This window comes from Brassica napus, chromosome A1 (genome assembly GCF_020379485.1).
Source record: "Brassica napus cultivar Da-Ae chromosome A1, Da-Ae, whole genome shotgun sequence".
NCBI lineage: Eukaryota > Viridiplantae > Streptophyta > Magnoliopsida > Brassicales > Brassicaceae > Brassica > Brassica napus.
The window spans coordinates 1,095,921-1,123,513 of record NC_063434.1 but is presented as its reverse complement, the minus strand read 5'-3'; the positions used below and the strand labels follow the sequence as shown (position 1 = coordinate 1,123,513).

Genomic DNA, 27,593 nt, shown 5'->3' with positions numbered 1-27,593 from the left:
ACTCTCGAACACACACACACACATTGTTCAAGAAAAGAAACATTTGCTTTTTGTTCATATGAAAAGAAAACTAACGCAGATTTATCTTTCCCGATAATCCAATTAATTAGATGAGATTAACGGGAAGAAAAGAGATTTGACCGAAAAAAATATAACGGGAAGAAAAGAGAAATCACATACCACAACAGATGAACATTTTAATGAAAATTTTTTTAAAAAATATTGATGGAAATTGAAAAACAAGATATTTTATCATTAATGTGGATCATTTGTTGCACTAGACCGAAATGGAATGGCTCGAGAAAGCTACCGAACCTGTAAGTGTATTGGTCTGAATCCCTCCCTGATGTCTATGTTGTCACTTCTCTATTCAGACAAAGATTATTTGCCTTAATTTCAGACATTCAAAAAATAAGGCTCATGTTTCTTGAACACATGTCTACAAGATTCTCAGTTAATGTATCTTCTTGGCTCATATAGAAATATTACGTTTATTGCTTTTTTTTTAATAAAAAATTGTTATTTTTTTTTTTGTTATTTGTATTGAGTGAAGTAAGCAGCCTGAGGCGTTGAGAGATTCTTGACAGCTTCCTCTGCTGTCTTCTTCTTCAGTTCCTTAACATTCTCCCTCATCTCTTTGCCTTCTTCTTCATCCATCACTCTCTTCACCATCTCAGCTATATCTTCTTTCTTCACACTCCCATTGCCAACATCAACCCTAGCAGCAATCTTCAGCTCCTCTGAGACCAGCCACGCGTTCATCTTCTGCTCTGAGTACAAAGGCCAAGCTATCATCGGCACACCGTTCACTATACTCTCCAAAACAGAGTTCCATCCACAGTGACTCACAAACCCTCCAGTTGCTTCATGTGCAAGGACCTCCTCTTGCGGAGCCCATGTCCGGACAACCAAACCTACATCCTTGGTCCGGTCTAAAAACCCGTAAGGTAAGAAGTCTATTGGTTCGGTCTGGTTCGTTGCTTTGTCAAACATTGACGCAGACGGGTCGTCTTCAGCCGGTGGTCTGACCACCCAAACAAACCTAAACCCGGTCATCTCCAAACCGTAAGCCAGCTCCATTGTCTGCTCGGCTGTTAGTGCCCCACCACTTCCGAAAGAAACATAAACAACGGACTCCTTGGGTTGCAAGTCAAGCCAGTCCAGCACCTCATGCTTCAAATCCGGTTCCGCTGGTCTAACAAGTGGTCCAACAGGGTAAACCGGGACTCCTCTCATAACCAAACCGAGATTCTTGTCATCCAAGAAAGACCTGATCGTCACTGGCTCCAAACTATGACACGTGTTCACAAACACCCCATCTGCGGTTACTACCTCAAGCCCGATTCTCTGAGACTCAGCGAGTTCACGGACGTAACTACTCGGATCTTGAACCCGGTCAAACTTAACCGGGGTGCATCCCGGTATAAGCAACGCTCCGTTGCTGCTCAGATGCTTAAACAACGTCCCTTTGTCAAGACTCGCCATGTAAACGGTTAGAGCTAGAAACCAAGCACTGGTAGTAACAAGAACATGTTTCTTTGCAATCTCAAGCTCCTTAGCCACAGCTAAAGCTTCCGTGCCCAACAAGTCAACAACGAAAACACTAGGCTGGGGCTCTAACCCCATGACCGCAGACCTGATCTGCGGTATTGCCTTCCTCATCATCTCTGATAGCTTAGTTAGAAGCGAACCGGTGAGATCTTGACCCGAAACGTCGAGCTGAATAAACCTGATCACGAAGTTAGGATCTTCTTCTTCCATCAGCGTTTTACCAATTAGAGATTTTGAGCGTGGGACATCGTCTGTGACTAGGAACACAGTAACACGGTCGAAACCGTGGTGGCTCAAGAGACATTTGCCAAGTTCTAAGATGGGCGCTGCGTGACCCATGCCTGGACTAGCCACTAGAACTCCGTGAATCTCCATGCCTTTAAATGATTTTCTTGCTTTCTTGAATGTGTTTGGTGATTAGACTGATTAGAGTTTAATATATAGTGAACACATCGTAACATGTTATCATTTATTAAACTGAAAAGAAGACATGTTATATAAAAAAAAAACCATCAATGAAACTGAAATTTGGGTAAATACTTTCATAACATTTCGTGGATTTAATCTTAACGCAAGTTGTTTTTCTACCAACGTATAACAGACGCTAATATCCATCGCTTGAGCTAATTAAGTTTAGGTCGTTGCATGTATTACGTATTAAGATGACGTTTTGATGAGATGGGCCAACCACTCAGCCAAGCATGGAAACATGAATCGAGATGTGTTTTTTTTTCCTTGTTTTGGACGTTTGTTTATTTTTCCTTTTTTGAATCTTACTAATTACTATATCATTTTATTTATTTAAACAAAAGTAAATTATAATTCCTTCAAATAAAAAAGACTGGCGTTAAAGTAAAGTTAGGTATGGTCATTAGCGTTTCACTTGTCGATGAACATACCATAATTGGTTTCCCCACAATCTGTTTTGATGGATACTTAGAAAATTATGAACTTGTAAACCCACACATCCCGGTAGGGCGAGGCATCTAGGGCCATGCCATATAAAAATTTATATGTAAGTAATTATGAGAACAGTGTGATTGTGATTATATTGTATAAAACATAATTTCAAGGAAAAGATAAGTTATGTAATCGCATCAAGTCACAAGACATGGCCATTATCCGGAAAAGGCAATATATAAAAAAAAATATATATATACAGACTCACGTGGCCCCAACGTGGGCCGTCTCAGAGTGTCCCTCATCAAATGGGCGATGAAAATGTTGTCTTGTATCGTGAGAGTTACGACATATGAAAATATGTATTTAATTACAACACGCGATAGCAATAATTACATAGTAATACTATAAATAAGTGCAAATTGGTTGAGAGAGGTAGTTGTTTTATTAGGTCCCAGCAAAAACAGACCAAGAGAGCACATGGTAGGGGTCCATTATCACCCGCTCGTGGAGGTTTCGTTTTATTCAAAACACCCACAAGGTCCACAACACAACAAACTCTAAAACTAATCACAATATCTCATAAAAAGAAAACAATTAAAATCAGCAAAACAATAACATTATCTCCAAAAAACATTTCTTAATCATGTGACTAAACACACATTAATACCTCCAATAACATTATCACCATAGAAGTAAAACATTGAAGTATAAACTGAGAGAATGTAACGGTAATTAAAAGGTTCGACCCTTAGGCTTTGGGCCACACGAGCTCTCCTGTACAATGCTCTGTTATGATCAAGGTTCTTTAGCATCTTGTCTTAGTGCCACCGAGAGTGAGCTCAAGATCCTCTACACCAACTTCATGAATCATTTCGCCTTCCCATGGCTTAACAGTACCATTCTCGAACTCAAACTCTGACCCCCTCGCATTCATCCCCCACTCTGGTCTCTTCATGTCAATCTCCATAGACGTCTGCTGAACGAGGTTAAACGTCGGTGAAGGAGGAGCCGTGGACTGAAAACTAATCCACCGTCCTGAATCCTCTACCGAATCCTCCTCAGACTCGTCGCATTCAGGTATCGTCGGCGGCGTTTGGTGACCGCCGCGGCGCGTAGGACTAGACGGAGCAGAGATAGCGAAAAGCGGGTGTCTTAGCAAAGACCCGCCGTTTGGTAACTGTTCCGTGATGAGCTTCCGCTTCGAACCGCGAGAGGTGGGGGAGGATAAGGGAGGAGTTACGGGAGCGCTGTTGGAGATTCTGAGAGGAGGGAGGTTTGATGGGATGGAGGAAGCGATGTTGTGGAGGAAAGGGAGGAGGAGGTACGAGGAAGGGTTTTGGTCGTAACGAGATGGGCTTGGGAAGGAGGATGAGACAGGGGAGCCGTGGTAAGAAGGTGCCGGGCTTGGGAAGGCAGATGATTGTGGACTCGGTTGGATTGATGAGTTCGTGCTGAAGTTCGTCGGAGTTGGCTTAAAACCCTGTTGAACAATTCAAGAATCAGTCAAAGACTACACAATACGATGCAGTTTCAAAGTCAAAGTCAATGACTTTGATTGGTTTTCAGACAAGAAGTAAAATAGTTTTGTCGGAATAATCAAACTTACAAAAAAAAAATTGGTCAGAAAAAATAATAATCAAACTTTACTGTTTTATCTCAGAATCTCTCTAATAATTCAATTGATTAAGAAATAAAATTACTAATATTTTCATTAGATCGATGATGAATTGAATTGAGAAAAAGGATTTGACCTTGCGATAAGTGGTGCCGTCGTCTTCAACGATCCAACCAGCTTCGAGACAGAGAGCTTTAAGGACTTCGTTGTTGTCGCAGTGCTTAGGGAGCTTGTAGTTACCTTGAGCTCTGAGACCAGAGTAAATCTTGGCCGTGATGGCTCTTCTTCTCCTCTCCCTCTTCTTGTTGTTCTCCCTCTCCTTCCACGTCGGAGTCCGTCCCGCGGACGATGATCCTCCTCCACCTGCCGCCATAGAAAAGCTTTGATCTTTCTTTATCTTTCTGATGTCTTTGTCAGTCTGGCGCACGAGGGAGACGAGAGAGAGAGAGAGAGTTTCTTTGGTGACTCTCAAGCGGATTGGCTTTCATCGTCTCTGGTTTTATAAATAAAAATTTAATTTTTTTTTTGTTTGTCTCCGCACGTGCGATCCGTGTCTAACTGTGGGACCGCTTATGGAAGTCAGCTTCCACGTGTCTAATTAATGTAACGCACGAGCTGTGGTCCCCTACTGGTTTCCTTTTCACTATTCAATGAATTGGTATCTTTTTTTCTTTCTTTTTTTCCCTCTTGTGCATTTTAATTATTTTATAGTGGTATATAAACTTTTTTTTTTTTTGATCAAGTGGTATATAAACTTATACTAGTAATTTTTAGAAAGAGGTGTGAAAAAGGTTAAACTGTAGTATATTCTAGTGATAATTTGCATTGTTTTCACAAATTTTAAAATGACGACAGAGTTTCATGTTGTCGTCTTGTGAAATAATTTTCTTTTTACGAATACATTTGTATGACTTTTCCGAGTTGTCTAAGCCAAGATATTGATGATACTATTATTTTATTTTTCCATTTTCTCTTAGGTTGTAAATTTTATTAATAGCAAAACGGTCATATTTAATTTAATAAAATGACTTACAAGATGTTTAATGAAGATTTCAAGTCATCAAGATGCATCAAAAACGATAAATTTGATGTCATTATAAATGTATCAGTGTAATTAGGAAAACTATATATTTTTCTTTTTTTTTACAACAGAAAACGAAATATTTTAAGCATAAAAATGAGAAAAGTATACAAGTAAAACACAATTTGGCATCGTGGTCGGAGCACGTGCGGCTCCAGTGAGGCGTGAGCAAAGACAGGAAGCAGAATCCCCAGCTGGATTCATGCTATTATTTACAGCTAACTAATTATTAATCAAACAATTCTACTATTTTCCTGGTATTAAAAAATTATATATACTCACCGATTGAATTTTTCACAATCTTATGTTATCTATATAACATTTGTTACTGCTTGCCAATTAAATGAGACAATTTTGTGTGGTGTTTTATATTGTGTTTATCATATTCAACCACGTCTTATCATCCATGTTCACAAACCAAGAAATAAAAAGTTTCTAAAGAAAAATACAATAATTGGTGATGCCAAAAAGATCCAATCTGTCAGTGACTTTGGATCAAATCATTCACGTGGGGAATATTAACAAAGTTTCAAATGGTACGGCGTGGTCATGTACAATTAATCTACTTTGATTTAAATTTGATTAATTCATTTAATCGTGCGGCGTCCATAGTCACAAACCAGCTATTCTCACTGTTATTGTTCAATGCATCGGTCAATTCGGTGTGATTTTGCGTTTTAATTATTTGTACGCTGGTAAAATATTTCGGTTTCTTATTCTAACTTTACAAAACAAAATTGAATTCCTCCATTTCTGTATATTAATTATCATTGCATAATTGTGAAAATGCCTTGTTAGGTGTCAATATGATATATCTATTTTGTAATGAAGGCAAACAATATTTCAAACTGATGTGATAGTACATTTTATCAATGAAATTTTCTTCCAGTACCTTTTGAACCTCATTGATGTGGCTGTGCATTGTTTATTTCAGAGGTCTCGGTATAGAGAAGTCAGACATGTGATCTCATATTTGGACTTTCATATTTCAGAACGTTTTATTGTTTGGCACTCGAATGCTTAAACCAGCGTCATGACATCAGACACCAGAAAACATTTCCCAACATAATACCAAATTTTACATCTTCATAGCAACCAGATCACGCAGTAAAAACACGGTCTTTTGGAACAAATCTCGAGGTCTTCTTTGAATGGACCAACCATATGTTAGAATCATGGTAGATTGGAGAGTTACATTCCCAGCACTTGGGCTTGAAACTAACTCGGTTAGCACTTGGGGTTTGAAGTTACTTGAAGATATTTAACCTCTTTTTAAAAATATGATATAGTCAAGTGATATAAGAAAAGTAAGAGGGCTCTCATTCACTTGCCCCTTCATGATAAGAGCTGACTCCCGTGACCACTATGTTGATATACATACGTTCACAAAAGAAGTTTCCGCACCTCCTCATTCGTCAGCATCCGTCATCATAAAACTCAAAACGAGTGTTGTGTATTTCTTTCCCATGAGCTTTTTTTTTTTCTATTGACTTCATAATCTATTTTTCTGAATAGTATAACGTCACAATCTATTGACATCCGAAAAATAGTACATATTCATGTAAGCATGTTCCTCCCTGTAACGATCCACCCACTCAACTACCATTACGTGCTAAATAAAACTGATAATCTTTTTTATTAGTGTTGATAAAAAAAAAATCTTTTTTATTAGTAAAAAATACTAATCCTTTAATTACAATCCATGATCAGTACTATCATTGAAAATTAAAATCTATAGTAATAAATTTTTAAAACTATAATCTAACAAAAAAACAAAAACCATTCAATACGTAATATCCAAAAAAACGACTTGTGTCTTAAATTTTAAAGATCCGATATTACAGAAGCCAACCAAACTCCATCTCCGGTTAAACTGGAGTTCAAGTTTTGATTTTTTTAGATGGGTCGTGCTCGAACTCGTTCCGGTTACCTCTCCACCGCTTTAGGATTCTTCCGGTCTCTTTTTCCTCGCAACCTCCGTACTAACAACATGAAGATAAAGTTAGCTCCTTTTTTGACTTCTTCGATTTATACTTTTACTGTTCTTGTCTCGTAGATCTGTTTCATCGATTGGATGATGTAACTGTTTCATTGTCTCTCTGTCCGAATCTTACAAGAGTTTGAAAGTTTCCAACTTTTCCTCTGTTTTTTTTTTTTAATTACAGAACAGGAAAGTTTTTAGGAGTTTCGATATCACTTATCCTGATAAACCTAGCTGCGATCATGGAGCGAGCAGACGAGAATCTACTGCCTTCGGTTTACAAAGAAGTGAGCGAAGCGTTTAACGCAGGACCGTCAGATTTAGGATACTTAACATTCGTTAGGAACTTTGTTCAAGGACTCGCGTCGCCGTTAGCAGGAGTTCTAGTCATTACCTATGATCGTCCCATTGTTCTTGCAATAGGTACTCTCTGTTGGGCTTTATCTACTGCTGCCGTTGGAGCTAGCAACTACTTCATTCAGGTAAAAAAATGTCTTAATCCGTTATTTAAAGATTCTTATAAAGTTTTATTTAACGGTTCTTTAAAGTAGTATTAAGTTTTAAAGCCTGATAAGAGAAAAGAGTTATGAATTTTTTAGTTATAAAGTTGTTTAAAAGTTTTGTTTTATGGTTCTTTAAAGTTGTGTTAAGTTTTTTGTGTGATGGTTTATATTAATGTGATAAAGGTTGCTTTATGGAGGGCAGTGAATGGGTTTGGATTAGCTATTGTGATACCGGCGCTTCAGTCGTTTATAGCAGATAGTTACAAGGATGGTACTAGAGGAGCTGGTTTTGGTTTGTTGAATCTCATTGGTACTATTGGTGGTATTGGAGGAGGTGTTGTAGCAACGGTTATGGCCGGTTCTGAGTTCTGGGGCGTACCGGGATGGCGTTGCGCTTTCATCATGATGGCAACTCTTAGTGCTGTGATTGGGTTACTAGTTTTTCTCTTTGTGGTTGACCCCAGGAAGCACATTGAACGGTAAAACAGAACCTCCTCAAACTAGTGAACTTCCTTCTTGAGAGCATAACTGATCTTTTGGTTGTAACTGTGTAGAGAGGAACTAATGGTTCAAAAGATATCGGTTTGGAATGATTCATGGGCAGCTACAAAGTCAGTGGTGAAAGTACGGACGTTTCAGATCATTGTCTTGCAAGGAATCGTTGGTTCATTGCCTTGGACTGCAATGGTTTTCTTCACAATGTGGTTTGAGCTTATTGGTAAGCCTTGAAACTACATCATCTGTCAAGAACTGTAGCCTTGAACTTGATGCTTGCCACTGTTTTGTTTTAGGTTTTGATCATAACCAGACAGCAGCTTTGCTTGGGGTGTTTGCGACCGGATGCGCTATAGGAACGTTGATGGGAGGCATCATCGCTGATAAGATGTCTAGGATCTTTCCAAACTCCGGTAGAGTGATGTGTGCGCAGTTCAGCGCCTTCATGGGGATCCCATTCTCAGTTATTCTCCTGAAGGCAATCCCACAGAGCAGAGAAAGCTACTTGACCTTCTCCATCACTCTCTTCTTGATGGGTCTCACCATAAGCTGGTGCGGTTCAGCTGTTAACGCACCCATGTTTGCTGAAGTCGTCCCACCTAAGCACAGGACGATGATCTACGCGTTCGACCGGGCTTTTGAAGGCTCTTTCTCCTCGTTCGCTGCACCTTTGGTTGGGATCTTGTCTGAGAAGATGTTTGGGTATGACTCAAAAGGTATTGATCCTTTGAAAGGCTCCTCTGTGCGTGAAGCTGAGGCTCTCTCCAAGGGGCTGTTGTCGATGATGGCTGTCCCCTTTGGCCTCTGTTGTCTCTCTTACACGCCTTTGCATTTCGTTTTCAAGAAAGATAGAGAGAACGCGAAAATGGCCAGTTCTAAAGACGTTGAAATGATATGAGAGTTTTGCTTATGTTTTTTGATTCTTTCAAATACCACAGCATAAAAACATTGAAACTGAGACCGAATCAAACTGAACAGAATGTTATACAACTCATTCGAATGTAATTTTACAGAAACAAGCAAACAAGGTTCTTTTGAGAATAAGAGATACAATGGTTGATAAAGAGGTTCCAGTTCTTATCTTGTTGCTTGAAGAAGAACGAACCCAGGCTTTTGTTAGATACAGCGAGGGAAAAAGGTCTGACCAACATAGCCACCGGTCATGGCTCTCCTGACATTGGTCTCAAAGAGCTTTGGGTTGTCCCTTAAGACTTGTGCTGCGTCATGGTTCAAAGGATCTTCAGAGTTGGGTTCCTGTGTGAATTACACAACACTCTCAGTTTAAGAGAATCACTAAAAGCTTGTATCTATCTATCAGGCTAGTTTTTGTTTTACCGTGAAGAGATGGAAGAGTCCATAGATAACAGTGTTAATGTTAAGAACAGGTTTCCAGTCTTCGCGTAAGATGTTGAGGCAAACGTTTCCTTCCAAATCGATATTGGGATGATAAACCTAAACAAACAAACAAGAAGTAAAGATGGAGCTATAAGTAAAGCAGAAGAAAGAGGATCATATTCCTAGTTATACCTTGGTTTTGCATTTAACTTTTGGAGCTTCGTGTGGATACACAGAAGACACTTGGAACGTGAAAAGAAATGTACCATTGCTGTATTAATTCACATGACAAGAAACAAATGAGTTTCCTATTCTAACCGTTTTAAGTGTGAGCATGAGTTATGAAGAAAAAAAAGGATCTAACTTAACTGGTAGTAACCATCATCAGGTTTAATGGATACTTCAAAGTTCATCAAATCATCTTTGCCATTAGGAAACGAAATCGTACACGAGCTAGGAAGGTTCAACTCTGATATATCTACACATTCAAGTATTGAAAAAAAATTCTGAAACGTTAAGAAGAGACAAAATGCTAAGAACAAGTTTGAAACAATGAAATGGTATGTATATATTGATACCTTTGTGAAGACGAAGTTCACCAGCAGATTGTTTCTTGACAGAAGCTCCTCCACCTCTGCTAGCGTTCTGAGCTTGTTCTCTTTGCTTCTCCTTTACTTTAAACAACCCAATCATTGCTTCTTCTTCTGACAAAATCAAAGAACGAACGATCCATTTATTCTAAGTGATGACAAAGCATTACCTTAACATCAAAATCACAGCTGAAACTAACTCATAGGCGAACTTAGAACAAAAACGACTGTGGATTCGAAGACTTGAAGATCCCAAAAAAAAAACTAAAAACTCAAAAAAGGAAATAAAGACAAAAGTTAATCTAAAGATAGAAACTTTCCGACATAAGTCACATAATGAGTCGGAAAGGAGGAGACTTTTCTAACATAATCACATAATAATGAATCGTTAAAGGGAAGAAGCACAAAAAAAAAACCAAACAAAAAGAGAATGGAGAGGGGAAGAAGCTAACACGTTTGTTAAAATTTCGATAATCGGAGGATTGAATCAAAGCTCGCTCTCTCTTTCTCTCCCACCGGATTGTCCTCCTCGGAAGCTAAACGACGCGGAGAATGTTGAATTTGACAGCTTTTTCTCGACGCGGAGTTAAAAATATAATAATAATAAAGAAAGAATCACACTCCTCTCTGTGTCTTCTTCGTTGATTCGACAACTCGGTCCATTCAGGCCCATTAGGCCCATTAGTAACGTAACATCCATTTATTGTTAGCAGTTAAAATTTGGCGGTCTTTTAAGATGCCTAACAGATGTCAACATCATTGCCATTAACTCAATAATATAAAGTCCACAACAGATTTGTAATGCGTTTGCATGTTTCATGCCATTTATGTACTAATCTTCGTGTCAAAGATCAAATAAAAAAAAAGATTAACCACTTCAAATGGAAGATCTCTTCTTCTTTCTATCTACTTGAAGACTTTTATGTTTAAACGTCTTTCTAAATTAAGGTGTTTTATTAATTTGAAAGATTATATACTTATAAGATTATTATTATGCTAATTTTTTTTCCTTACCAAATAAGAAAATATTATGCTGATTTTGTAAGGATATACACTACCCAAACAAAGATTTTTTGTCCAACAAAATAAATTAAATAACGGAACAAAAATAGTAAAGAGGTGGTAGATGCTTTTTTAATTAAAAATCAAAAACATTCGTCATCAACCACCACCACCACTAGAGGCCCATTCCGTCACACAACCCTATCTATTTCTCTAGCGACACCAATGGCCAACCCAACTCTCTTTTGATTTTGACTCCAAATTTTCCCTCAGTCCTATAAAAAAAAACAAAATTTATTAATTGTAATCTGAAATTTGCAGATTCTGTGTGTTCAATGGCTTCTTCAGTGACTCTAGGTTCATGCCCATGGGTTCTTCACCACCAATCCAAAACACCCAGATCCAGATCTCCTCCCTTCATCACACTTAAACCCATCACCCTCACCCCAAAACGCACCGTTTCGTCTTCTTCCCACACAGTCTCCTCTTCCCTCGTCACCAAAGAAGACAACAACCTAAAATCCACCTCCTCCTTCGACTTCATGTCTTACATCCTCCGCAAAGCCGACTCCGTCAACAGAGCCCTGGACTCCGCCGTCCCCCTCCGGGAGCCGCTCAAGATCCACGAGGCGATGCGCTACTCCCTCCTCGCCGGCGGCAAACGCGTCAGGCCCGTCCTCTGCATCGCCGCCTGCGAGCTCGTCGGCGGGGAAGAGTCCCTCGCCATGCCGGCGGCCTGCGCCGTCGAGATGATCCACACCATGTCGCTGATCCACGACGACTTGCCGTGCATGGACAACGACGACCTCCGCCGCGGGAAGCCGACGAACCACAAGGTTTACGGCGAGGACGTGGCGGTTCTAGCCGGAGACGCGCTTCTCTCCTTCGCCTTCGAGCATTTAGCGTCGGCGACGAGCTCCGACGTTTCTCCGGCGAGGGTGGTCAGAGCCGTCGGAGAGTTGGCGAAAGCTATAGGCACCGAAGGGCTCGTGGCGGGACAAGTGGCGGATATAAGCAGCGAAGGGTTGGACTTAAACGACGTCGGATTGGAACATCTAGAGTTTATTCATTTGCATAAAACGGCGGCGTTGCTTGAAGCCTCAGCCGTTTTGGGTGGGATCGTCGGTGGAGGGAGTGATGAAGAGATCGAGAGGCTGAGGAAGTTCGCGAGGTGTATCGGTCTGTTGTTTCAGGTGGTTGATGACATCTTGGACGTGACGAAGTCGTCTCAGGAGCTGGGGAAGACCGCCGGGAAAGATTTGATCGCCGATAAGCTGACGTATCCGAAGCTCATGGGGTTGGAGAAATCGAGAGAGTTCGCTGAGAAGTTGAATAGAGAGGCGCGTGATCAGCTTTTGGGGTTTGATTCCGACAAGGTTGCTCCTTTGTTGGCTTTGGCTAATTACATTGCCAATAGACAGAACTGAAACTGTGTGTCTTTTCTTTTTAGTTCTTGTCGGAATCTTGTTTGAGATCGAATTGTAGAAATATTGGTATGATTGCTATGTTATAGATTTAATATTAAGAGATCAGTGATTCTAGTTTCTCTAACGGTTTAGTCAAATGCTTGGAGTTGATGATGAACAATGTGTTTATTATAGGACAGAAACACACGGTAGGATCTCTCTCTCATCTACTAGATCCGTTGATTGTTCAGATTAGATCTTAAAGGTACGTACGAGACCTAGTCGTCGTTTTTGCATAGTGGAACCACTCAGGTCAACGAGTAAAGCATTGTTGAAAATAATGTTACTCAGGAAAGCCCAAGTTAAGCATTTTGACCAATCTGATTCCAATACTAATGAAATGATTAAAGATGGGCCAAGCCCATATATTAGTTCACAACCCAATATCTCAATCGAAATATTGGGTTTGTAAAGCCTCTCTGTTTTTTTCTCCTTATTTCAGTCCACCTGCATGTATTCGAAGAACGATGTATCTACACAATTTGACGTTAAAAACAACCATTTTTGGACGTATTCTAGGAAAGATGTAATTACCACCTTCGTGTATTTCGATATTCTTGTTGTCCGTTTTGAACGGTGTTCTCCATCTCCAGTAAACAGTGTATATATCAAGCGTAGCGTTACACCACAATTATGATGAATGGGTAACGTACACACAGTCATACAACACACTGCACACCTACATTATGATGAACGGTTAATTTGTCTATTAGATGTTAGAGACTTGATTGTCTCTATCAATTGAAAAAGACATTAGTTGTGCAATATTTTGTATAGTTTGAGTCACATAAAGAACAAAAAAAACGTACAACCATCATCATCGATAGTCAAATGTCTGATTTGTCCATAAACCACTACTTCTACTTGCAAGAGCTAAGTTACAGCTCACGAATCATGTTATACTGGACCCGAATCTTTTAGAGTATACGTCTATACGATGAATAAGATGGATTAGATATCTTTGCACCTGACCTTACCGACGTCCGTACACAACTCCCCAATATTTTATTTATTTTGAATAAAATTAAATTTATGTATCATGTATAATCAATGTGTGTTGGCTTCCATTCTTTTTTAAAATTCTCGTGACTTGTGGTGTTGGTACATGCAGCGTGAAAATTTATGGATTTTTATTCTCATTTTCTCAATAATATATTTCATGTTGTTATCTAACTTTGATATTTTCATTTCTTCATATTCTTATCCATATGAACCATGTGCATATATTCGTCTAACAAGAGTTCTCAAAAAGGCTATAAGATATTCAAATGTGTACTTTTCACCATTTAAATGTATTTAAGCATTTGGTCAAAAAAAGAGAAGAAAATTGTATTTAATCGTCTCAGTAAAACTTGGATCTCTTTGAAGATGAAAAGAAGATAAGTCAGAAAATGCGGAGACACGTCTTTGTGTTGACATTTACTGAGTAACAGTCCATATGAATATACACATTCCATAATAAGTTTTTGGTTGTATATCTTTTTGAGGTGTAAAAGATAAAAATTAAAAATGTGGCAACACGTCACTGTTTCAATACTACCAAATTTGCAAATCTACACATATTACACATCATAAACATCACCCCTTTCAACATTATGATTTTTAGAAGATAACATCCTAAAAGATTTGTTTCTTTTTTTAAAACATTTTTACCAAAAAAAAAGATTTGTTTCCTTTTTACTCAGTTAGAAACATAAAACAAAAACAGATTGACTACTAACAAATCAGATGTAAAAAGGATAAAACAGAAATATGTGGCGACACGTTCGTGTCTTTATTTTAAAATCTGTTTCATTGTAGTCAAAGAAGTTATTATGACACATTAAAAAAAACGTAAATTAATCGGACGGCAAAGGAGGCACCGCAAGCTATCACCAACCAAGATCAATCCACGTGGACGGTGGTAAACAAGCAAAGCATTCACAAAAAGGCAGCGTATATTGAATTGCTGGTGATAGATATCAGCTGACGTGTAGCGGGGTCCACTGATTTAATTAATTTTATTGTTTTAAGACAAGAAACCAAACTAAATTATAAACAGAGAAGACTTTGGTTGAAACCTATATAAAGCGCTCTTCCTCAGCTATTCATATATTCAACGTACATCGATTTCAATTTCGATATATATTGTTTTTGTTATTTTATTCTGATTATTGTAATGGCGATGAGGAAGCTTTTGTCGCAGCGTATGTTCAACGTTTCGAAAATTGCGTCTCAAGGTCTCATGAACTGTCGAATCTCGTCTTCTTCGCTAGCCGTGCGGACCAGGGTTCCTAAAGAACCAGGAGAAGCCACCGTTGATCCAGAGCCTGCTGATTCGTGGATGGATATGACCATGATGAAGACGCCGTTTGGGGAGAGTCTGAGGGAGAAGCTCCGAGAAAACGACCGGATTCGATTAGACGGGCTTTTGCCTCCTCCGTTGAAACACGCGGCGGCGGCGGCGGAGAAGACGGAGGCGTTGGGGCTTACTGTGAATGACGCGAAGAAGTTGCTCAGAGCTGCGCAGATCGAGGTGGTGAAAACGAAGCTGATGGAGACAGGGAGAAGCTGGATCCCTTACAATGAGTTCGTTGGTCTTTGCAATGATTCTTGTTTGGATCCTGCTCAAGGGCCTTGGATCGCTAAGATGCTTGATGATACAGGAAACGTCATCGTTTTGGGTGATTACGTTTGCTTAAGACCTGATCAGGTAATGATCATTGATTTTGGTATTTAGAAGTGGTTCTCTATTTTTAATGAATTATTATTTATTTTTTTAATGAATTGTTTTACCAAACGTTTGTTTTGTGTGACTAGGTAACAAAATCTATCGAGGGGCTGCTTCCTTTACCACAGATCCGTAACCCAAACGACCCGAGAAGGAAGGAGCTGAAAGAGCTAGAAGCTACAAAGAAAGTCATTGACGAGAAAGCACATTCACTGGTGAGAAGAGAGCTATGGGCTGGTCTTGGTTACTTGATACTCCAGACCGCAGGGTTCATGAGGCTAACGTTCTGGGAACTCACGTGGGACGTTATGGAGCCAATCTGTTTCTATGTCACATCCGTATACTTCATGGCGGGTTACGCTTTTTTCCTTAGGACAGCGAAGGAACCTTCCTTTGAAGGGTTTTACGAGAGTAGGTTTGAGGCTAAACAGAGGAAACTGATGAAGTCTCAAGATTTTGATGTAGGGAGGTATGATGAGTTGAAGAAGATGTTTAATCCAAAGCCTTCTTCAGCTGCTGTTTCCAAGATTCTTGGAGCTTTACAAAACTAATCTTTTGATTAAGGGGCATCTTGTTCGATTCGATGTGTCGTTGTCCTAACCTGAGAAAGATAAATTAACAACCAAAAATTGTGTGAAAGAATAGTTACTAATGAGAGAGAGTATTCGAATAGGTGCGGCTTATATAACATTTGGAGAGAAATAGAATATAATATGGAATGTTGTATTTTGTAATGAATACTATAAATTATTACTATCATATATTTTTCCAACAATATCTCCATGCATATGAACTTTCATCTCTCAAATGTGAATTTCTTATTCCTTTTAAATTGGCTATGATTATTGATTTACTACTGTATATACACAATCTCAATAATGCTGAAGTACTATTTCGTTATATTTCTTTTCACTGATCTTGTTGAACTCTGTTTGGTCTTGAGATACTGCATGTGGTCATCTTCTTTAATTATGGTATATATGTTTGATATATTGAGTAGAAGCAGTAGAACACCTCTGCCTGGTGGGAACAATTTAGACATAAACTCTGCCTGGTGGGAACATTTTAGACTAGAATTTTTTTGTGTTATATTTCTCTCAATAATAGACATATATACGTTTTATGGAACAATTTTGTAGATTTCAAGGTTTTATTGAATTTATCTCTCTTTCGGTGCTAAATGAACTATGATCATCACATATATATATATTGATTCGTAGACATACATACACCCTCGAATTGATACTTAAAAATCAAATGGTCACTGAAATGCAAAGAGTAATTCACGAAACAAAAGTTTTGCTTGCTTCCACATAGTCTCCGTAGCCGTGTTCTGCTTCTTCTTCGCCTTTTGAGCTATTCGTCCTGCAATACTTGTAGTAGATATACTGCAATATGATCTGTTTTATTTGTCTTGAATTAAGGTAGCAAAATAAAACTTAGTGGGAATGGGATGTCATTTTAAAATTTAATTGGCGCTGTGTAAATGGTTTTAAAGGATACAAATAGATCGAGTAGGACGCAGACAATAGCATCAAGCAACCAAGGGAGATTTGCTTTGATACTATCCCATTCAATTGTTCTGACAAGAATACTACCAACGTACGTTGCATTGGCTACAAGCGCGAAGATAAACATAAGTGGATTCAAACCCTGCCAAAAATCAAAACATATTATTAATTAGATCATATATTATTGCAATGCTTTTTGATTTGTCTGGTTTAGATATTTACCTCGACGCTTCCTCGTTTGATCTAGTTTTATAAAATTATTGGCCGAACCAAGATAAGATTAGTATCTATCATAAACAATAAGCAAAGAGAAATTGAAAATTAAGAATCAATAAGACTTGTAAAATAGTAGCTTACGTTGAGCCAGATTTGAGGGATGCGGCCGCCCATGTAAATGGCTGCCATTAGCCATCCCAACCATTGTCCCAATGCGCTATGCTCAACTATTCTTTCCTATAACGAGATAACAAATAATGTTTTGAAATAATTCCATTTTTTTTTTGAGCAAATAAATAATTCCATTTATACAATAAGAAGTAGCGAAATATTATATAAGCAGTTACACACATTCAGAAGCCGTCTGCTTGAAGCATGTGCATACTTTTCTGCTAGGCTCTTGGCCTGCAATGGAAGGCTAACGGATGCGGCTAAGAACGTTCCAAAACCAGCCTGAGAGGAAGAAGTACAAAACGTGTCAATCGTTGTTCCTTTTTGCATAAAATGGTTTTTAGTTTCCAATGAGAAAAAAAATAATCAAAAACCTGTCTAGGGATTGGCCTTGGTTGGGTAATGGTCTTAGCCGTCACAACAGGAAGTGTTGACATTGTCTCATCTTCGTCCGAGGAAGAACCACTATCTATTGTCATAGCCGAAGGGCCACTCTTAGCCACCCGAAAATATGATGTTCTTAAAGGCGGTGTTCCGCTGCCGGCCAATGATCTCGCTGACCTGAAAAGGAAAAACCAGTACCAAGGTAAAGTGTCACATCCTATTACAATATGATACTAACATCTATGCATATATGTAGGAGTAAAATAATGCATTAGTTCATAGTAAATGATTTGCTTTTGTCACTACCTTTAACTCAAGTCATAATCAAGTTAAAAGTGAATTAAATAATGAAACGTACGTGTAATAGAACTCTTTCCGAGGAGAAGCTTTGTAAGATTCCCCTGGGATGGAAATGGCAGATCCCATCGTCTTCGGTGGGTTTAAGGGTTTCTTCTCTTCGTCTTCTTCGTCCTTAACATAGTTTGACACCCGCATCAGAGTATTACACAATATAACTAATAGTGTAGTTGGTTTATAATTTATAAAATTAATACAATTAGTACCTTTTGACAGATCTTGGTGCGTCCATGTGTGCAAAGTCTGTAGATATAGTCGTAGTAAATTGTCTGGATCACCAATACCACGGTGCTCACTGTGTAAAGCTAGAGAACCAGTTGAAAAAAATTACAAAATTATAAATAAGTTAAGCAAGAACAAAATTAAACATATACAATTTAATGAAAATGACACGTAAGCTTTTATGGCGACAGATGTTTATGCGGCGAGTAGACAGCGGTTTTACCAAGGCTGTGTAGAACTGAGTCGGCAACTACAATAATAAAAAAAGGAAAAGACAAAGTGAGAAAACAACAATCGATATTTAAACAAAACTATAGTGGTCTTAATATGTGCAACTTACGGTAGCTGGTTCAAGAAGACACCCGATGAGATTGAAGATATCACTGCACCGATTGATAAAAAGTCGTAAAAATAACAAAGTTAGAGAGATCTAGAGTTCATTACGTTTATAATAAATATAAAATTAATAAGAACTGAAGATGATGGAGTGTACGGACCCAGCGACCCAAGCGAGGAGGAAAGATAGAGAGACACCATGACTGGACTTTGTACGGAAGTTGGTAATGATCTGAGGAATCTCTGCCACGCCCCAGCAGATAAGGCTAACGATTCCAAGTGCGAACGAGACTTCGTCGTTCAGGTTACAGAGACAGTCATCGAAGTATCTCTCCACCCATCTCACACATGTCTTCTTCTCCTTCAAGCAGTAACGTGCATACACCATCTCTCTATATATCTAGCTCTCTCTCTCTATGTATGTAATTGTGTGGGTATGTTTATCTATCTCTCTTGGTTATTTTATAGGATTATAGGTAAGGAAAATGACAAATCGTATAAAGGAGATAGGAGAGAACGATATTACGTATATTAATTCATATATATGGGGACCATTTATTTTTTACATGATGAATTGTATACGGGGTCTGCGTAAAACTATATTAATTAGCCACCAAATCTAAGCTTGTTGTTTTTATTATATAAAAATGTGTTCCGAATCTTAAGCTTGTAATTGAGATGATAAGAGTTAGCTAAATATCTTTAATAACTAGAGCCTAGAGGTCAAGAGCTAATAATAATGTGATAGATACTGCTTCTAAAAACCCAAACCAAACATGTCGAGAGGTTAATAATAGTCTAATAACAATCGTCTCTGCATCGTTAGAAAGAATGATATCATTAAACTCAAACGACCAGATAAAACTGTGATAGATATTTTTTCCTGAAGAAATGCAATCATCGAAAGGAAACAGGAAAGATAATAATATCATGCACCTAATCATGCACATACAAAATTAATGTCAAACATGTAAGTATGAGAGAGTGAAGAAAAACGGTCGAGGGTATGATCGATGAGCATATTCCCTTGAACATATTTGATGCCCTGCTGAATCTCAGATCTCCAACCTTTGTAGTACGTTTGTTAGGTATATTCTTTTTCATGATTCTCCAACACTTAATTGAGTAATTATATACATTTACGTGAGCCAAAGCATAATTTCCGAGAAAGTGTCATCTCATTAATAAGAAAAAGCCTTATTAGTTATGTTATGTATCAATCTATCTCCTTTGATTATTTTCATTTATTTGTCGAAAAATCACATAAAATGTATTTTTATGTACATAATTGTTCGGTTGGAAAACTCAATTGAGTTTAACCAAATCTAATCCGGTTTGCTTTGGTTTGTTCTGACCACTACCAATGCATAAATCCAAAGTGTACGAAAAATTAATGGGACTAGGCTCCATGATGTTGACGTTGTAAAAGTGAAAAATGGTGTAAAATTTTCGAACATTATTAATCAACCTAGTTGCATTTGATTGTTGATTGTAATTACTGTTAAACTATTTATTTTTGTATCATTCCCTTTTTGTAAAGCATTCGTTAGATTCGAAATAATTACTACTTGCCTATTGGTTATAGATTTTGGAAACCCCGACAACTTATGTAAATTTGTAATTTTGTGGCTGCATCAAACGAACGGTCCAGGTTTTCTTACAGATAATTATTTTCCTAAACGAAGGTGCCATGTAGACTGCGTGGTGGCCGCATCATGTTGCGATGATGATGACATCTTTCACAAAACCCTGACTTCAGAATTTAATGATATTTTTACTGGCGTGGCTATTGAATCATTTATAACAATAATACCTCATGTGACGCAGTCAAATTTGAAGTAAATTTGTTGCACATCAAGTTCTGCAACTAGAAATCATATTTTTTGAAGTAAATTTGTTGTACAACAAGTTCAGTAACTAAAAATCATTATCGTGTTCGTACGAACGTTCCAAACCACGGTCGAGAGGATTAAACGAAACAATATGCGTCTAGAACTAGTTTAACAGTTGCAAAGTTTAGTACGCTATGTCGCACTTTGTATCGCGCGACAAGTCATAGTTAACGATCAAATTCATTAGCAGTAATTCTAAATGAGAGTAATCTACCAACCATTAAATAAGATATGACAATGAGATTTAGGAAAGAAAGAAAGAAACGGCGACGAGGCGCCGCGACAAGTAGTGAGAGTGAGTGGGGAACACGTGTGATCATATCATCATATCTCTTTTGTCCTCGCCTCTATCTCTTATGTCTATCTACAATTCTTCATACCCATCTTCACTTTGGTTTTGTTCCTTACTTTCACTATCATTTGTTGGATAATATCTTCTTTAATCTTTGCAAGTTTAATGATTGAGAACTGATGAAGAAAGACGTCTTCCATTTATCTCTTCTAGACCTCCTCATTGTGTTATTACTTATCGAGCATTCATAACTTCACATAATAGTATACTAATGAGCTCTGTTGATTCTTTTGATAAATTATATTAAATCCGCTACAAATTACTGATATCATATTAGAAACAATCTATTCACATACAATGGACGAAATTTATAACACGTGAACAACAATCATATTATTCAATCTAACATAACACTTTGATGATTATGCGACTGTGAGTATACTTGTTAGTTAAAAGATATATATTCTTATAATTAAATTGTTTCTATCAAGTAGATGGCATGCATGCATGTATACTTGTTAATATTTTAATCTTTTAGACAGATCAATATGACGATAGTTATACGTTCTACGTTTTTGGCCTTCGTCCTCTCAGGGAATAGAAGAGCCACAATATCCAGATTCCAGAGTGATGATGTACATACAATGTGGATATACAAAGTCTATCCATTCTCCTTTTCTTACATAGATTCTCTATCCATTTTTGGTCCAAATATAATAAAGCACCGTTTGTAATATAAGATTTTGAAATAAAAAAAAAGATTTTGAAATATAACATAATTTTTAATACATTAGGAACTCTTTGAACCTTGGCTTTTCAACAACATAATTGACTTTCCACATTATCTCATACACAACCAGGGCCGGGCCTGAATAGAAGCCCATCAAGCATGTGCTTGGAGCCCGACGAAAATATAGATATTTTAGGGCCAATTATTTTTCATAAAGAACATGTAGCTATATTGATTTGGGGCCTAAAAGAACTATAGATGGATCCGTGTTCGATTCTCTGCAACTGCATCTTTTAATATTATCACTATTTTTTAGAAACAAAAGGCCAAAAATATTTTTTGCTTGTGGGCCAATATTTCTTGTTGAAAAGGTGAAATGTATACTTGGAGGTAGAAACTATAAAATGCATGTAAAAATGTATACTTGGAGGTGGTGGTGGAAACTTTGACTCTAAAATGTGTATTTAAACTATACATTTTCCCATTTTTTCTTAGTGTATACTCTAAAAACTATAGCAAAGCCTTTTGTTTATCTCTTAATCGTTTCAAACCCCATTTAAGGAAATGTACCGGTCAAGCGAATATGATCAAGGGTTCGCTTCAGACCATGCGTAAGAACAGCTTGGTTACCTTGCCTGAACCCATCCCCATATGCCGAAGAAGAATCTGACTCTATCTGGTGCTTGAAAAACTCACCGAGTTTCTTCTCAAAATCAGACCTCTCACCTTTCTTGGACGATGCAATCGCCACAGCGGCTGATGATGAAGACGAAGAAGAAGATGCAATATCTATCAATGTAGAGCCAGCATAAGTCTCAGATTCCAACCACATGTGAGCTAAAACCTGACATATCCCTTCTTCCACTTCTGGTCTAAGATTTGGATACCCTACCAAAAATCATATACATAGCAAACAAGCAATTATTCATCTGTTTCATTTTAAGTGTTGTTTTAGATTGCACAAATTACTAAATTATTTAATTTTGTATATTTTCTAAATAAAAATCATTACTTATACAACTAACCATATTTCAACCAATAGAAAAATAAACTAGAAAATAAATTTTGCATTAGAATTCTAAAACAACACTTATTTTGTAACGTAATTTTACTCATGGATAGAGTATTAAACAAGAAGGGAGGATTCTTCAAATTACCATTTAGTCGAAGCCATGCATGCATCATCTCATGAGCTAGGATTGATCCAGTTAACAAACTGTTACAAATGTATTACTAATACGTTAGACGTCTCATCAAGACAATAATTCAGTTTAGGAGTGTGATGAAAAGTGTTTACCGGGGAAGTCCATATAAGATGAGAATAGCAGTGACTTCACAACGGCGCACCAGCCTGCAAGGCTCAGTGATCATGTCTATCAACTTGTAGCCTGCACCAATCTTTGGTCTCCTCAACACCTACATTGAAAAAAAAAATTCTCTGATTCAACACAACACATTGTTTGTGGTGGATAACAATTAAACAACAGTGTAGCTTCCTTACTGTTGTGACAGTTTGTTCTTCAGACAAACAGAGTCCTCTAGTCTCAGGTAAGTGATGATGTCCCTGCAAGAAAATGAGCTTGAGAACAGTGTACGTAAGAAACATAAGAATTAACTAATTGGCGGTGGTTTTACATGTTTCTCTCCTTCCATAGCTTCGTTTAAAGCTGATCTCTCCACCAAGAGCATAGGTATCTGCTGTTCCACTTTCATGTGCAAGCCTTCATAAAACTCACGTATCTCGAGATACAACGGTTGGCATTCATTAGTGTCCATAATGGCTGAGTCTAGACATTCAAGACACAGTTTTCTACCATCATCAAGTATCAGATACTTTGTATCTTTCGGCTGCAAAAACATAACATCAAATTACAAAACGCCATTCTTTCCAAATCAGTAGAAATGTCATATAGAAGCTGACCTCCATGCGCTCACAGCTGCAGCATCTAGGTGTTCCATCACGCTCATGTGAAGGACAATACTTCTGCATCCAAAAGGGATGTGCCCTGTACTCAATGAGACCAGCTGGATTTGTAGGAATCTACAGAAGTTTCAATTTAAGCTTTAGTATCAAAAAGTTTGCATAAAGACAATAGAGAGAGGTGGGGAATCAATCACTCACAAAGTTATGACAAACATCACATTTTGGATGATGCTGCTCCTTGTAACACAGTTTGTGATAAGGACGGTTTCCTGACATTGAGAACTGTAAAACAAAAAAAGTTAGTATTCACAAAGATTCAGGACAATGTAGGAGTACTACTGTCTTTGGTACCACCTCACAGTCTATGATGGGCTTATCACAAGCGTGGCAGCAAAAACATTCAGGATGCCAAACGCCACCCATGCAACTCAGAAACCTTCCATGTCCAATCTCAGCTCGGCAACCAGTGCATATTCTCCAAATACAATAAACAAATAAAAAAAGAAAACTCAATAGAGAGAATGATAATGTCTATGAATCTATATATAAATGTATTTACCTAGAAGGAACAAGGAAGGGGTATGATGGAAACACACTTCCAGAATCATATCCAGGAGGAGGAGATCCCACATTCATACTTTCTTGAATAGCCTTTGCGAGCTGCTCATCTTCCTCAAGTTGAGCTTTGGCGCGTCTAACTTCTTCCTCTTCTAGTCTAGCTTTGGCAAGCTGTTTCTCTAACTCTTCTAGCTCAGCTTCTTCAGCTCTTCGTTTCTCTTCTTCCTCTATTTGAGCTTGAGCTACCTTCTTTTCCTCTTCTTCTGCTGCTTCCACCTGAGCTCTCATGTGTTCTTCATCATCATCCTCCTCATCCTCATCCTCATCCTCATCCTCATCATCATCTTCTTCAGTTTCAGATTTGTATTCTAAAAGAAAACAATCAGCTCAGCAATGACAGCAAAGGTAACGTTTGCACACAAAAAATCAGTAGATAGATAAACCTTACCGATGACTTTCTTTCCTTTGTCATCTTGTGGAATCACATGTTCTTGTTCAGAAAGGGAGAGTGCAATGGCGCATTCAATTTCTTCTTTGTCAAAATCAGATCCTTCCTGAACTCAAAAATTGACATATTTTGAGTTGAGTGTACAATGAACCATAGAAGAAGGATAAAAGATAACTCTCATTTACCGCGGAATAACGAGGAGTGTCCAGGCTTCTATCCTCTCTATTGTATCTTCTGTTAGCTTGACCATCTGAATACTTATGACTAGAACCTTTAAGGATCTTAGTAAGCCACCCCATTGGCATCAACAACAACCTCTTACCTGCAAAGAGAAACACATTCTTAATGTATCCAAACAAGAGAAGAAGAAACTCCATTGTTTTTTTTATTATTATTATTCTTCAATCAAATCATCAACAAAGAATGAAAATGAGATAAAAGATCCAACAAAGAAACTGATTATCCAGGAAAACAACAATTGAAGAAAGGTATAAATAAAGGATTGCATCAGAATCAAAAAGGGTTACCAAATCTTAAACAGAGGATATAGTTTATTACCAAAGCAAACCCCAAAGTATCCATTTTTCTCATGGTTTCCAGAAAAAAACAGAGGATAGCACTAAGCTAAGAGGTTTATCCAAATCTTCATCAAAACAATCGAACTAGCTCATAGGGGAACAGAGACATTCATCATTCTAAATACCCATGTAACAAAATCTAACCTTTCTAAAGACAATACTCTGTTTCAAGGAGATGTAATCTAAGTACAAGTCATGAACAGAGCATAGATAAATCAGAAGTTTACCTGAAAGAGATGAAGGGAAATTGACAAGATTAGAATAAGAATCAGATCAGAAACGAAAACCCAATAGTCATGATTATTCAACTTCTCTCAATTCTTATAAAAATCAAAACTTTACTTCAGGGAATGGACAGCAAAAAACAGAGAGAGACACTTGAATTCGAAGCAAAAGGCTTTAGCTTTTTAGGACCCGTGGCTGTTAATTGTCTTAAAAAGCGTGAAGAAAGCTTAATTAATGAAGGGGATAGAGAGAGAGAGAATAATCTCCATTAGAACACACTTAAAGGTGACAACTTTATGGAGAGAGAGAGAGAGGGAGATGGGGGAATGGTTACAGATGAAGTTATTTGGGTTAAGAAGGTCAAGCAAGTGGGGGCACACTTGTAAACAAAAATCAAATGTTTTGAAAAACTTAAAGACAGAGTTGATGTTTACTAGCATTACCACTATTGACACATGATCTTTGACTCTCTAGTTACTTTCTTCTGTAGCTTTTTTTTTTCAACACTTAAGTTCATTTTGCTCATCGGTTTGATCATATTAGCATTTGATCTGAACCTTTAGTATGTTAACATAAGCATGGTTACACGAAAACACAGACAAAACATTAAAACAACGAAAAATATGACAACTTGAATATTGTTAAGTAGGTAAGAGTCATCTAATAGTTTATTTAGGTCGACCTAATGCATTATTACATACGACCAAATGAATTGGATGATTTCAATTAGATGATAGACGATCCATCGCCATTGGGAGATTAATGAATTTTAACATTGTTGTTTTCTATATTATTATTTTATTTTGTGGTTGAGAGATATTTGTTTTGGCTAGAAGGGTCAAGAGTATTCGGTAGGTTACATCAACAATCAAATTTGAGAAAGAAAAAGAAAAAGAAACAAAGATGAAAAACGTGTATGTTAATGTATTTAGCGGATCAATTAAAAAAAAATTAGCCGATCGATTAAAATTTAAAATCGTCTTGTATAAAAAAATGAGAAATAAAAGTTTCTAATCTTTTTGTAAAATATAAAAATTTCGTTGTATAAAAATCAAAATAAAAAATGTATATTCATAACATAGTGATAAATTAATGTCAAAAATATATATTTAGATTTTGTTTTGATAATTTATTCTGATTGTTTGAGGCGGGTTATGAGATCCGGCGAAACGAAGGTACGGTGAGGTGGCTCTGGAGACGTTTCGAGGCGGAGACGGTCAGGTCGAGGCGGTGTGCGACGCGTGTCGATCCGAGGGCGCAGATGCTTCCACGTGTTCAGCAGCCAACTTCCTTGATGCGTGTTTCCAGCCGACGTCGTTCGGGCTCGTATGGTTTGGGCCGCAGGCCGTTTTAAGTTTTAAGTATTTAGTTTGTTGCCGTTAGGCTTTTGGGCTTCTACGCCTTTGTATTATGTATTTGGGTCTTGGACCATGTTTGTTGGGCTTGGCCCGGTTTAATATCAAAAAACAAATCACTTGGCGGAAAAAAAAAAAGAGAAATTCTGATTGTTTTAGTAGTAGTTGAACTAAGTGACGTTCTCTACATTGTGATCCCACTCACGTCTTACGCAAGCAATGAGTAAATTCCTGCAACAGACAAACTTATTTGTTACAATTTGTCATCAAAGTTGTTATCAACTGGCTTAAAAATAATCCAAATTATTCACAAATATAAACTCCTCGTTGACCATAATTTAAATTCAGTGGACATCTTACATTTGATATCACTTACCCAATTAAAGAAATTGAACTAGGCTTCTTAAGGCCCATATATAATTAGGCTTCACTGTTCTAGACAATAATTTTTAGGTTATGGATTAGCGAAACGAGTCACTAATTTTTGGGCCGCATGTAAGCGATATAATTTCTCATACCATACCTAAAAAAGGAGTGACCAAGATTTTGAAGCTAGGTGATGATTCATGAAACAGGCTGTCAGCCTTTCAGGCTTAAGAAATTGAAACACGTCGCAGATTGAGACATGGACCACAATTCTCACGTGCCCGTGGCCATCCCTTGCCGGGGTTTCCACGTGAACCAATCAAACTAAGATGTGTTCTGCGTTTCTTGACCATTTTTATAGATGTGAAATTGTGAACAAAGCCTCGAGACTTTTTTTTTCCAACAGCCTCATGCATGCATGAACATTAAAAAAATAATTAAACCGAATGAGTTTCATAAAAAAATATTTATATCTTCTACATGAATTATAAGTTATATACTTATCCAAACTATAAGATGGTCCTAACTAATTATTGGTGTTATATGATACTAGACGAGGATATAAATTATATGAATTCGCAAAGATTGTAATATTTTTATGTAGGTTTATACTATTCTATTGAAATCCAAAACAAATGCAAATATAATACTGGAAAATGGAGCGGCTGCAGACGATGAGAATGTTGGTCCCTTGGACCTTCCCACATAAATCATTTTTGCTTCTTTGGTATCTCTTCATTTGATGATTTTTTTTGCCTTATTTAATTAAACCAATTCTTATGTGTATAGTTAATTC

General features: G+C 37.6%; 8 protein-coding genes across 10 annotated transcripts; 3 read left to right on the top strand and 5 right to left on the bottom strand.

Moving 5' to 3' along the window:
- Positions 1 to 389: 389 nt before the first annotated feature.
- Positions 390 to 2,139, bottom strand: LOC125608235 (UDP-glycosyltransferase 72C1-like). The gene has a single exon (XM_048778230.1). The coding sequence runs from the start codon at positions 1,924 to 1,926 to the stop codon at positions 535 to 537; it is 1,392 nt and encodes a 463-aa protein (XP_048634187.1). The 5' UTR covers positions 1,927 to 2,139; the 3' UTR covers positions 390 to 534.
- A 909-nt stretch (positions 2,140 to 3,048) lies between these two features.
- LOC106426645 (BES1/BZR1 homolog protein 2) lies at positions 3,049 to 4,558 on the bottom strand. The gene is made up of 2 exons (XM_048778218.1): positions 4,206 to 4,558; positions 3,049 to 3,934 (listed from the first exon to the last, which is right to left on the bottom strand). Exons 1-2 carry the CDS (start codon positions 4,440 to 4,442, stop codon positions 3,260 to 3,262), a joined length of 912 nt encoding a protein of 303 aa, XP_048634175.1. The 5' UTR covers positions 4,443 to 4,558; the 3' UTR covers positions 3,049 to 3,259.
- Positions 4,559 to 6,919: 2,361 nt separating this feature from the next.
- LOC106423042 lies at positions 6,920 to 9,193 on the top strand. Its single transcript, XM_013864114.3, has 5 exons — positions 6,920 to 7,151; positions 7,316 to 7,613; positions 7,818 to 8,113; positions 8,189 to 8,352; positions 8,426 to 9,193. Exons 1-5 carry the CDS (start codon positions 7,051 to 7,053, stop codon positions 9,025 to 9,027), a joined length of 1,461 nt encoding a protein of 486 aa, XP_013719568.1. The 5' UTR covers positions 6,920 to 7,050; the 3' UTR covers positions 9,028 to 9,193.
- LOC106441642 (NEDD8-conjugating enzyme Ubc12-like) lies at positions 9,085 to 10,669 on the bottom strand. Of its 2 annotated transcripts, none has more exons than XM_013883454.3 (6): positions 10,507 to 10,669; positions 10,043 to 10,168; positions 9,834 to 9,942; positions 9,657 to 9,735; positions 9,465 to 9,581; positions 9,085 to 9,383 (listed from the first exon to the last, which is right to left on the bottom strand). In XM_013883454.3, exons 2-6 carry the CDS (start codon positions 10,155 to 10,157, stop codon positions 9,246 to 9,248), a joined length of 558 nt encoding a protein of 185 aa, XP_013738908.1. In that variant the 5' UTR covers positions 10,158 to 10,168; positions 10,507 to 10,669; the 3' UTR covers positions 9,085 to 9,245. The 2 variants fall into 2 exon arrangements, with proteins under 2 accessions (XP_013738908.1, XP_013738955.1); XM_013883501.3 differs by lacking the exon at positions 10,507 to 10,669 and adding an exon at positions 10,225 to 10,320.
- Positions 10,670 to 11,033: 364 nt separating this feature from the next.
- LOC106425731 (geranylgeranyl pyrophosphate synthase, chloroplastic/chromoplastic) lies at positions 11,034 to 12,601 on the top strand. Its single transcript, XM_013866757.3, has one exon. It carries the CDS (start codon positions 11,392 to 11,394, stop codon positions 12,481 to 12,483), a length of 1,092 nt encoding a protein of 363 aa, XP_013722211.1. The 5' UTR covers positions 11,034 to 11,391; the 3' UTR covers positions 12,484 to 12,601.
- Positions 12,602 to 14,584: 1,983 nt separating this feature from the next.
- LOC106428979 (calcium uniporter protein 1, mitochondrial) lies at positions 14,585 to 15,991 on the top strand. The gene is made up of 2 exons (XM_013870024.3): positions 14,585 to 15,214; positions 15,322 to 15,991. The coding sequence occupies exons 1-2, from the start codon at positions 14,681 to 14,683 to the stop codon at positions 15,781 to 15,783; spliced, it is 996 nt and encodes a 331-aa protein (XP_013725478.1). The 5' UTR covers positions 14,585 to 14,680; the 3' UTR covers positions 15,784 to 15,991.
- A 418-nt stretch (positions 15,992 to 16,409) lies between these two features.
- On the bottom strand, positions 16,410 to 18,880 carry LOC125608219 (probable vacuolar amino acid transporter YPQ3). Its single transcript, XM_048778201.1, has 11 exons — positions 18,591 to 18,880; positions 18,434 to 18,476; positions 18,317 to 18,343; positions 18,078 to 18,176; positions 17,873 to 17,985; positions 17,505 to 17,691; positions 17,311 to 17,412; positions 17,101 to 17,196; positions 16,966 to 16,986; positions 16,736 to 16,885; positions 16,410 to 16,632 (listed from the first exon to the last, which is right to left on the bottom strand). Exons 1-11 carry the CDS (start codon positions 18,815 to 18,817, stop codon positions 16,516 to 16,518), a joined length of 1,182 nt encoding a protein of 393 aa, XP_048634158.1. The 5' UTR covers positions 18,818 to 18,880; the 3' UTR covers positions 16,410 to 16,515.
- A 2,894-nt stretch (positions 18,881 to 21,774) lies between these two features.
- On the bottom strand, positions 21,775 to 25,430 carry LOC106430712 (protein DA1-related 1). 2 transcript variants are annotated; one of them, XM_048778190.1, is made up of 12 exons: positions 25,194 to 25,430; positions 24,459 to 24,595; positions 24,274 to 24,379; positions 23,827 to 24,193; positions 23,622 to 23,742; positions 23,466 to 23,549; positions 23,265 to 23,384; positions 22,979 to 23,191; positions 22,845 to 22,907; positions 22,641 to 22,759; positions 22,501 to 22,559; positions 21,775 to 22,231 (listed from the first exon to the last, which is right to left on the bottom strand). In XM_048778190.1, the coding sequence occupies exons 2-12, from the start codon at positions 24,576 to 24,578 to the stop codon at positions 21,900 to 21,902; spliced, it is 1,704 nt and encodes a 567-aa protein (XP_048634147.1). In that variant the 5' UTR covers positions 24,579 to 24,595; positions 25,194 to 25,430; the 3' UTR covers positions 21,775 to 21,899. The 2 variants fall into 2 exon arrangements, with proteins under 2 accessions (XP_048634147.1, XP_048634153.1); XM_048778196.1 differs by having other exon boundaries at positions 25,079 to 25,419.
- Positions 25,431 to 27,593: the final 2,163 nt, after the last annotated feature.

Excerpts from the sequence above, each read along its gene's own strand:
- LOC106430712 (XM_048778190.1), bottom strand. The coding sequence starts at position 24,578 with ATGCCAATGGGGTGGCTTACTAAGATCCTTAAAGGTTCTAGTCATAAG. Across the intron at positions 24,194-24,273 it reads CAAAGGAAAGAAAGTCATCG|AATACAAATCTGAAACTGAA; the intron begins GTAAGGTTTATC and ends GTTTTCTTTTAG. Across the intron at positions 22,232-22,500 it reads TGCATGGCTTCGACTAAATG|GGTATCCAAATCTTAGACCA; the intron begins GTAATTTGAAGA and ends GATTTTTGGTAG.
- LOC106425731 (XM_013866757.3), top strand. The coding sequence starts at position 11,392 with ATGGCTTCTTCAGTGACTCTAGGTTCATGCCCATGGGTTCTTCACCAC.
- LOC125608235 (XM_048778230.1), bottom strand. The coding sequence starts at position 1,926 with ATGGAGATTCACGGAGTTCTAGTGGCTAGTCCAGGCATGGGTCACGCA.
- LOC125608219 (XM_048778201.1), bottom strand. The coding sequence starts at position 18,817 with ATGGTGTATGCACGTTACTGCTTGAAGGAGAAGAAGACATGTGTGAGA. Across the intron at positions 17,413-17,504 it reads CAAGGCCAATCCCTAGACAG|GCTGGTTTTGGAACGTTCTT; the intron begins GTTTTTGATTAT and ends TCTTCCTCTCAG. Across the intron at positions 16,987-17,100 it reads TCCCTCAAATCTGGCTCAAC|ATCAAACGAGGAAGCGTCGA; the intron begins GTAAGCTACTAT and ends TTATAAAACTAG.
- LOC106423042 (XM_013864114.3), top strand. The coding sequence starts at position 7,051 with ATGGGTCGTGCTCGAACTCGTTCCGGTTACCTCTCCACCGCTTTAGGA. Across the intron at positions 7,152-7,315 it reads ACTAACAACATGAAGATAAA|AACAGGAAAGTTTTTAGGAG; the intron begins GTTAGCTCCTTT and ends TTTTAATTACAG. Across the intron at positions 8,353-8,425 it reads AATGTGGTTTGAGCTTATTG|GTTTTGATCATAACCAGACA; the intron begins GTAAGCCTTGAA and ends GTTTTGTTTTAG.
- LOC106441642 (XM_013883454.3), bottom strand. The coding sequence starts at position 10,157 with ATGATTGGGTTGTTTAAAGTAAAGGAGAAGCAAAGAGAACAAGCTCAG. Across the intron at positions 9,736-9,833 it reads CCTGATGATGGTTACTACCA|CAATGGTACATTTCTTTTCA; the intron begins GTTAAGTTAGAT and ends GAATTAATACAG. Across the intron at positions 9,384-9,464 it reads GACTCTTCCATCTCTTCACG|GAACCCAACTCTGAAGATCC; the intron begins GTAAAACAAAAA and ends TAATTCACACAG.
- LOC106426645 (XM_048778218.1), bottom strand. The coding sequence starts at position 4,442 with ATGGCGGCAGGTGGAGGAGGATCATCGTCCGCGGGACGGACTCCGACG. Across the intron at positions 3,935-4,205 it reads ACGGCACCACTTATCGCAAG|GGTTTTAAGCCAACTCCGAC; the intron begins GTCAAATCCTTT and ends ATTGTTCAACAG.
- LOC106428979 (XM_013870024.3), top strand. The coding sequence starts at position 14,681 with ATGGCGATGAGGAAGCTTTTGTCGCAGCGTATGTTCAACGTTTCGAAA. Across the intron at positions 15,215-15,321 it reads TTTGCTTAAGACCTGATCAG|GTAACAAAATCTATCGAGGG; the intron begins GTAATGATCATT and ends TTGTGTGACTAG.